This window comes from Propithecus coquereli, unplaced genomic scaffold, assembly GCF_000956105.1.
Source record: "Propithecus coquereli isolate 6110/MARCELLA unplaced genomic scaffold, Pcoq_1.0 Scaffold27, whole genome shotgun sequence".
Lineage (NCBI taxonomy): Eukaryota > Metazoa > Chordata > Mammalia > Primates > Indriidae > Propithecus > Propithecus coquereli.
Window position 1 is genome coordinate 1,587,728 of NW_012148285.1, and position 8,972 is coordinate 1,596,699.

General features: G+C 48.9%; 1 protein-coding gene across 3 annotated transcripts in view; it reads right to left on the reverse strand.

Moving 5' to 3' along the window:
• The window catches only part of SRRM2 (serine/arginine repetitive matrix 2), an 18,955-nt gene extending 11,749 nt beyond the window's left edge, over positions 1–7,206 (reverse strand). For 2 of the 3 annotated variants that reach the window (XR_001137643.1, XM_012647670.1), the window contains exons 1-9: positions 7,012–7,206; positions 3,380–3,655; positions 2,385–2,492; positions 2,030–2,194; positions 1,724–1,801; positions 864–926; positions 737–769; positions 461–511; positions 201–293 (exon numbers count right to left, since the gene is read on the reverse strand). Coding sequence is in view for 2 of the 3 variants with exons in the window: in XM_012647670.1 (XP_012503124.1) it covers positions 201–293; positions 461–511; positions 737–769; positions 864–926; positions 1,724–1,801; positions 2,030–2,194; positions 2,385–2,492; positions 3,380–3,621 (833 nt within the window). In the remaining variant the exon portion in view is untranslated. Of the gene's footprint in view, positions 1–13; positions 116–200; positions 294–460; positions 512–736; positions 770–863; positions 927–1,723; positions 1,802–2,029; positions 2,195–2,384; positions 2,493–3,379; positions 3,656–7,011 lie in introns of those variants that run through there. The other variant, XM_012647671.1, reaches the window with a different exon arrangement.
• Positions 7,207–8,972: the final 1,766 nt, after the last annotated feature.

The window sequence follows — 8,972 nt, forward strand, 5'->3', positions numbered from 1 at the left end:
AAAAAAAAAAAAAAAAAAAGAGAAGGGGAAATGTATATGTCTGTCCATCCTGTTGCTTTAGCCTGTCAGCTCCTAGAGGGCAGGGACCGTGTCTTCCGAATGGTCTGTGCAGCGCCTAGCACACCGTGGGCGCTCAATAAATATTAAATTGATTAACCCACCATTCCCTCTCCCTCCCTTCCTCCTGGACCACCCCTTACCGACTGCGGGAAGTATCAGAGGAGGAAGCAGAGTCAGCAGAAGTTGAACGGTGGGCCCGGCGGCTCTTCGGGGCTGGTGTTGTACTTCGAGACCTGAAAGATGACCACCGACACAGGTAAAGGTGCTGCCACACCTAAACTGGATTCTCCTCAGCCATCCCTCAACCCTTTACCAGTCAGGGACATGACTGAATCTTCCCCCTCCCCTCGAAGCTGGCATTTATCTACTTATTAAGCAAATTCCCTGCAAATTCACTCACCGTTTTCGCTTCTTGTCCTTAGATTTACGTTTGCTCTTTGGAGTGGGAGACCTAAGAAGTAAGGGAAAGCTCTTAGAAATGAATTTTTTAAAAAGGAAATAAAACCAAAAATGAAATGGAAAGAATGAGGGAATGTTATCAACAGAAAGATCAAGGAATTGAGCTTTGCTCCAAGAAAGAGAAACCTCCCTGAGGCCAACTGCAAGCAAGGCCATCAAGCAATGGCTCATTACTCCCACATGCTACTACATCTCCTATGAGACAAAGAGCTCTTACCTATGCTTACGTTTCTTGGACTCGGACTCTGACCTGTTGGAAAAAAGAGAAGAAAAAACATAAACCAACACCTATGCTTCAACTCAGCAAGCCTTCTCCAATCACTCCAAGTACTCCCACCTCATACCTGTGCTTCTTCTTCTTTGAGCTCTTCTTTCTCTCCCGTCGAGGAGAGCTGCTCTCTGACCTGCTAAAGATTGAGTTCAGAAGCAAGATGATTCTGCTTAGCTTCTTCCCTGGCCCTCCCACTTACAATCTGTCCCCTAAAAAAGTTTCTAAAACCTGAAGATCCCAATAGCATCAAACCTATGCCCATGCCCAGAACTTATTTCTTTACCCCTCACAAAGTACAGGTAACTCATAAGTCAACAAGCCTCAAAAAAGAAAATTCCAGAAATCTAAAATGCTACTGGCCAGGTCTTAATTGACAGACTTGCAGACTCAACCCATCCCCAATGAGAAGCACATGTATCTTTTGTCCCAACTGAGACCTAAATGATAAATGGTAGCTCCCTCCTCCCTGACAAATATCTCCTGCTTTCTGGAAGCAAGAATTCTCAATTCCTGGCTGGGCGTGGTGGCTCACGCCTGTAATCCTAGCACTCTGGGATGCTGAGGCAGGAGGATCGTTTGAGCTCAGGAGTTCAAGACCAGCCTGAGCAAGAGCGAGACCCCGTCTCTACTAAAAAAAAAATAGAAAGAAATTGGCTGGACAACTAAAAATACATAGAAAAAATTAGCCGGGCATGGTGGCTCATGCCTGTAGTCCCAGCTACTCGGGTGGCTAAGGCAGAAGGATCACCCGAGCCCAGGAGTTTGAGGTTGCTGTGAGCTAGGCTGATGCCACGGCACTCTAGCTCGGGAAACAGAGCAAGACCCTGTCTCAAAAAAAAAGAAAAGAAAAAAATGAATTCTCAATTCCTAAAGAGAAAGTGCACCACAGAATTGGTCCTCTGGCTACCAGAGTAACTCTCCCAACTAACTTACCGTCCTCTATCTTTCTTCTTTTTCTTCTTCTTTTGCTTTGGGGTTGGTGAGCGAGAACTGCTGGACTCCCGAACAAGGCTGGGGAAGGAGAAAAAGAAGCAGAGACAGGTAGACCAGTGCTAAGACAAACTTTCTTAGACATTTCAACTTCTGAAAAACAAAACTTAGGAGTTTGAGAAGAAACAGTCCACACCAAAAGAAAAAAAGAGACAGAGAGAGAGAGCACGCGCGAGCGCGCTCACACATGCACCCAGAGTGCTTAGAATCAGAAAAAGAAGCTGAGAGTGGTATTCCTGTCTTGTATACCTGTAAGGTTTGGGAGGCTCAGGAGCTGGCTGTTTAGCTTCTCGAGCACGACGCTGAGGGTCGAAAGAACTGCCATCCACATAAGAGTCACTGATGCCAAAGGCAGCACGGAGTCGCTCATTCTTCTTCTCATTCAATTCTGCCAACTGGTGAGTCTCAGTTACCCTAGAGGAAAAAATGGCAAAAGTCTGAAGGAAGTAAGGAGCCAAGAGCCATAGTGAGAACACAATTATAAGCAGGAGCCAAATAAGGCATGGGGAAGGGAAGATGTGGGCAGGGAGGAAGTTCCAGGTAAGGAAAAAGGACAGCAGCAGCAGCAGAGTCCAAAGGAACCAAGGGAGAGTTCAACACTCACGCTGGCCTCTGCCCTGGGGTGTCCTCCTTGCCCCCAGGGTTCACATCCTTCTCCAGCAACATGAGTCGAAAGGTCGCCACTTTTTCCTGAATTTGCTGTTCTTCGTACCTGAAGAATAAATCCCTTCAGGGTTAGAGCTTGACAGGACACTCTCCCCAGACCCAGGGAAACATTTCCCTCATTCCCAACAGGGTCTCTTCCCTCTCCATGCACACATAGAACTTTTCACTCACTGTCACCCGTAAGTCCCTTCTCTTCAGTCCTTCTGATCTTTGCCCATCCTCTTCCTTCCTTCTACTTACTATACCATCTAGAACAGTGGATTTTAAACATGCTACACTTCAGGGGCCAAAAGAGGAAAGTTAAGCAGGCGGAGTTCCAAGTGCTTCTTCCCAACTTCAACGCGAACAGCTCTTTTACCTCCTGGGATTCCAAAGTAAGGTATGTTGCATAAAAGGATTATTGCTGCTGAAGTTTGAAAACCACTGCTCTAAAAGGTTTTCTGCCTGAATGTGCTCCTTTTAAAGTTTCACATTCCTACCCAGCCCATGATTCCCTCCTATTCAAGTATTCTTCCTATTCCTGGCTTCCCACCTTTGCTACTTTCCAAGGCCTCAATCCTTAAATCCATTTACCTTCTTTTCTACCAATGACAACACCTGTCTACTTACGTAGCTCTTCTCCTACCTGGTCTCTGCTTTTCCCTCTCTCCTTGAAAGCACATTTTTGTTCCTCAATGGCCCCCTTCCCTATGTGCCTCCACCTAAGTAATTCAGTGTCTCAGGCGCCCATCTATGCCCCAGACACAGCTTCCTTCCTCATCTCCCACTCTGCACCGACCCTTAACTCTTTCCAATTCTCTAGCTCATTTACCTCCTCCCCTACCACAGCTCCTCTCCAGGCCTCTTTTAACCAGCCCTAAACTAACACCCCCACCTAACATCCCCAGCTCTGCACTCGCTCAGTGCTTGGCTCTCCCCCAGCCCTCCCCTCACCCCTGCTCTTCCATCATCTCCTCCAGCTCGAGGCATCGCAGCTCCACGCGCCGCTTGCGCTCGTGGTCCAGGATGTCAGGATTAGGCCGCTTCACCAGGGCAGCCTCCAGGCGCCGCAGTTCCTCCTCTCCCTTGTAGTCAGGCCGCTCACCCCGGCGGCCCCGCACCAGGGACAGGTTGCGCTGGACGTAGCCGTTGGTGCCGCTGCCCCGGGGCGTCGGCAGCCCGATCCCGTTGTACATGGCCCCGTGCCCGGGGGAGGGGGCACCACCGCTCCTGGGGGGGAGCGGGGAGACACGGGTCAGGCCCCTGACCCCAAACTAACCGCTTAACCACCACCCAAGTCCCTGCTCTCATTCATCCCTATTGCAACATTTATCTTCACACTAAATCTCCTTTAACTAAATAATGCTCCATCACCCTTCTGGTCTCCCAAGAGAACCCCTTCTTCATTCTTCCCACACTGCTTCCTTTCCACGAAATCACAGACCAGTTCTTACAGCCTTTTCCCTCAATGCTCTGGCACAAAATTCTGAATAATTCCTCCTTGCACCTAGGTGTTCTTTTTTTCACCCTAGGCAAACAAAGATCCTGCTTCTCTCAAATCTCTCCACAATGTCCCTTTATTCTCCTCTGGCCCCAAAATGCACAAGTGGTGTCTCTACCAACTACTCGTCCTAACCTCTGATAACCGACTAAGGCCTGCAAACAGGGGACAATAAGAACCAGACATATAAGTGGCACCTAAGGGCCTGCAGCCTATGCCCAAAGACTCTTCCAAGAACTTAACCTAAGGATTTCAGACTGCTCTGTATGAATGCAAAATGAACTGAACAGCCCTTTGATATCTGAACAGGTGGACTGGTTGGTTAAAACAAATCAAAAGTATCCTGTGCAGCCTCACACCCAGACTAAATAAAGGCCAGCATCCACATCAGAAACACATATGAACCTTGGCTACATAATCTTCTTTTACTTCAGTTCCCAGGTAAAGAGCCATTTCCTTGATTCTAAATATTTAAAGACTCTACCAACTATCCTGATATTTTTTTCCTTCAATTTCCTTCCCAATAGGATTTACAACATGATCTTCAACATCTCACTAGCTCCTGTTAAATATTACCTGTTTTCAACTCAATGCTCTATTTAAACACATCAAACCAGTCTCCTGTTACAACTGTTCCCACACCTTCTCTACGTATCTTACCATAAATTTATCTAGAAAACCCTCCATATACCTCATCTTCATTAACATTCAATTGTCAACTATCCCTACCAATCCCCTGTATTGCATTTCCCAATTTTTCTCTCCCAGCCCTGCCTAACTCCTCCTCCCATGTTAACCCCATGCCTCCCACCATGTTCTATCCTTTCAACTTGTCCCAACCCCAGCATGACTCTGAAGGACCCTCAAGCCCCAGTTTTTTTAGTTAGATTCCTTGACTACACATGTTCTCTTTCTTTCTCCTGCTACATATACTCTATTTCTTTTTTCAGTCTATCCTTTCCAAGATAGTTTCACAGGGCATAAATGTGTGAGGGGAAAAAACACTCGGGAAAAACCCCAAGGAACAGGTAAAGTGGAGCGATCAAAGCAAATGGAAGAGAGGAAATTGGATATAAGGGAAGGCCATATCTAGAAAATTCCAGAATAATAAAAAAAAATGCCTGGGAAAATGCACTAAAGTAGACACACACATACACAAAAAGCAAGAAAGAACAAAAGAGCGAAAAGAAAAAAGTATGGGGAGATGTTGAATGGAAAGAAGCTAGGCTAGATCCAGAATAGTTTGCACCCCCAAACTCCCTCATACCAGTCTAAGGATGGGCCGCTGCCCAACCAGTAGCAGACCCAAGGAAGAATCGAAAGCAAAAGAAAATAACTATGCCAGGGTGACAGATGAGGCTAAATCTAGGACAGGCAAGTGGAAATACAGTAAGAAATAAACAACTTTATAGCTCAAGAAATCAGTTTCTCTACCTTCCAACCCTGATTTTCATTTTCTAATACCAATCTTTCCCACACTAAACCTAGGTCCTTCTTTGCCTCTCCATGCCCTAATTTTTGCTTCTCTTGCAGAATGTTTCTGACCTGCAATTAATTCTTCAGCTTAACCATTCAGCCACACTTCCATACCACCTCACACAAAAATCCTCCCACTCTCTAAGGAAGGAAAACCAGTAGCTGCTAAGCAAAGGATAGTAAATCACAACGTTTTGGAGAACTTTTAGGGAACGAGCAAAAAAAAAGAAAAAGAAAAGACACCATAGCATCTAAGGGATGTGATCAAGACACTAAAAAAAGGAACTAACATTAACACACAAACCACCAAAACCAGACAACTTTATAAACAGGGATTCTTAAAGTGGGGTCTAAAGACTGTAAATATGCAAAAGTTACCCAAGGTAAAAGCAGAAAGTAAAAAGTAAGCTGCAAAAGAAGACAAAAAACAGTTTTTCCTGTTGGGAAATTATCAGAATGCCAAACTAATAGGGGAATGGAAGAATTTTCTCGAAATTTATTAAGCTTTTCTAGGGGGGAAAAAAGCACCATAAAGGACAGAGAAAAGGGTTATCCAGGAAAACGGACATAGGTAAGCACAACAAGCTTAACATTGGGGCACTCTAGTAACTGAGTAGACACAATGAAACCCAGAAAGCTAAAATATTTGCTTCTGAAGAGCCTTAAGCCCATACGCTTAGGAGGGAACACAACAAAACAAACTCTGAATCTCTGATCAGGACACATGTGAGAGAAGCTAGGCAGAAATGGAGACTCAAAAGTGTTGTCTGCCAAATAATGCCTGAAACGGGAAATGTGGAACATTTTAAACAGGGTCCAGCATTTTCTCCCCAACGACGGGCTCCCAAAGTCTCCCTCGCTTTAACACTAACTGTGGGGAGACATTGAAAAAGTGTTAAGGGAAAAAAAGAAACACGTATTCTACCTTACATACGTAACCTAAACACGTTAACTTTCTTAATCTTTCAGAATCGGGGCTTTTTTTCCCCCCTAGTAACTTCACGGCTCATAGTAACGAGTCCAAACCGTTTAAATCCAGGACACCTAGCTCAAGGCCCTCTCTGCAGTGGCCGGCCCACGAAGGCTTATTTTCGGCCTTAAAGGATGGGGGAGGGGCCGCGCGGCGCCCCGCAGTCTGGGACGGCCGGGTCCACAGGCCTGCAAGAGGGACGAGAAGCCCAATGCCGGAGAAAGGCACGGGGGAAAGGCATCGGGAGAAACGATCCAGGAACAAGCCCCTCGTGCAGCCCCTTCCCCGCTACTTAAACGCCGAAAGAAGCAGCTACGTAACGGCCACCTCGATCGCACGTGTCGGGGGGAGGCCAGAAACCGAGTCGCGCGCGCACCCCCGTCGCCGAGAGCGCGCGCGAACCCGCAGGCAGACGGCTGCGCGCGCTGTTGCCATGGGGGAAGGGGGGGGTCGAAGCCCGCGCGCCACAGGAACGGCGGGAAGGGGGAGGGGAGGCAGGCAAGCGAGGGCGCCCGCGCCAGCTAAGGGCGGCGAGCGCGCGTGCGCGCGACGGCCTAGGCCGTTCTCTGCTCGCTTTGGCCTCGCGCCGAGGCCGCCGCCCCTCCCCCACCCGGCTCGCTCGCTCCCTCACCCTCTCACCCGCCGCCGCCGCCTCTGCCCGCCGCTGCCGAGGGGGAGAGGTCTTGCCGCTGGCGCTGCTCGAGCTCCCGAGGCCCTCGGGGCCTGAAGCCGCCGCCTCGCCTTGCCGGTCCGCCCGCCTCAGCCGACGCCGACGCCTCCTCGCTTCCTCAAGGGCCGCAGCGGGTTCCGACTGCGCCACTCGCACCCAACCTGGGCCGCGTTGCACGTCAGCACGCCTAATGCGTCAGCACGCAATCGCGCCCGTCGCACGGCCCGCCGGGAACCGTAGTACGCCCCGCGACCTTGTGCGCAGGCGCAGAAGCCTCACCGAGAAATATAGTTTCTTACGGCGCAAGGAGGGGTCAACTCCGTTGCCGAAGAACTAAGAGTCCCGTCGGCCAGTGCGAGGAAGGGCGGGGAAGCGGCCCGAATCCACAACGTATCCAAGAGGCCTTCCGCTGGGGGAGGAGCAAGGGCCTAGCACCAGCTTGAGCGGCGCGCGAGCGCGCCTCGGCCTCCCGCCTTGGACCAGAGCGTTCTGGGAGTTGTAGTTCCGGCGCGTCGCGGAGCCTCTGTGGCTGTGGCCCAGGGCGAGGCAGCCATTTTGTCTCCCCATGTTGGGAGGCGATGGCCCAAGGGCCCCGGGGTTGCCGCTTTCGTGGGCTTCCCGGGCGCGCCCGCGGCCGTACATCACTCGGCCTTGCGTGCTGGGGAGAAGCCCGCCTCATACCGCAGCCAGCGGGCCCCCCTGGAGCCGCTGAGTCTGGCTTCAGGCTCAGGGCCTGAAGCAAAGGCCAACCAGCCACCCATGGCAGTCGCAGCTTTTGCCGGACTGAGGCGGACAGCTTGGCCCTGGGGAATAGATGACCGTTACCTTCGGGTAAGGCGACCAGGCAGGGATCCTCCAGAACCTGAGACACGTTCTATGTGAAGAGAAAACCTTTATGGAGAAGGCCGGGAACATGGCAGGAGAAAAAACGTCATAAGCACCTTAAAATTTTCACTTTTCGGTACCATATTCCCTGTTAGTTTTTCAAGTCCATTTTGGGGACCAGGTAATCAGCCAGTGTCCCTCAGAGTAGAGTTGTAAGAAGCTGGGCCTCTCAGCCGCAAGTTTAAATCTGGCTAGTGACCTTGGACTCGGCCTTAGCTGCCCTGGTCATCTCAGGGCCATGCTTCCTTAACAGGACATAGTACCACTTAATGAACTATTTGAGTTTGAGGAATTATATTTGATATCATTACGTTTTCTTTTTACCTTGCCTGGATATACTCCTCTCAGGTGCTGGGACGCGGAGTCCTGCCGTCTTGTTCAGGAGCTCTAACTGCAGGTTCCAGCGCCCAGGGAGTTGTAACCCTGTCTGGACGCACCTCTGGAATAACGTGGCAAAGGGGCAAAGGCTTTGTCTTTCTGGGCTTGAGCTGGTATTTCTGAGGTTGATGGTGAAAAGTAATGGTTTCTTTAAAGACCCCCCTCCCACCTCCAGTGAGACCCTTTCCTGTAACCAAATTCCCAATGATAGTCTTCCTTATATTGATTGAGTAGTTTGTGCTAAAATCCGCACATGAATCAGCGCATTTAATGCGGGTGCGTAACCTGAATCTCATCATGTTGAAACATGATTTGCAGTTCCCTAATGACTGATGACATTGAGAATCATTTCATATGCTTATTGGCCATTTGCATATCTTGTTTGGAGAAATGTCTGTTCCAGTCCTTTGTTTTTTAATTGGGTTTTTTTGGTTTTTTGTTGTTGCGTTGTAAGGGTTTGTTATATATTCCGGATTTTAATTCCTTATCAGATAGATGATTTATGACTCTCTTCTCCCAATCTATGTATGAGTTGTCTTTTCACTTTTTTTTCATACTTAACATTATAGCAAGATTTGAGGAAGACACATTTCACACAGGTGTGAAAACCCAGTCATCACACTTATGAACTACAAAAGGATCTTTGCTTTTTTGATAGTATTCTTTG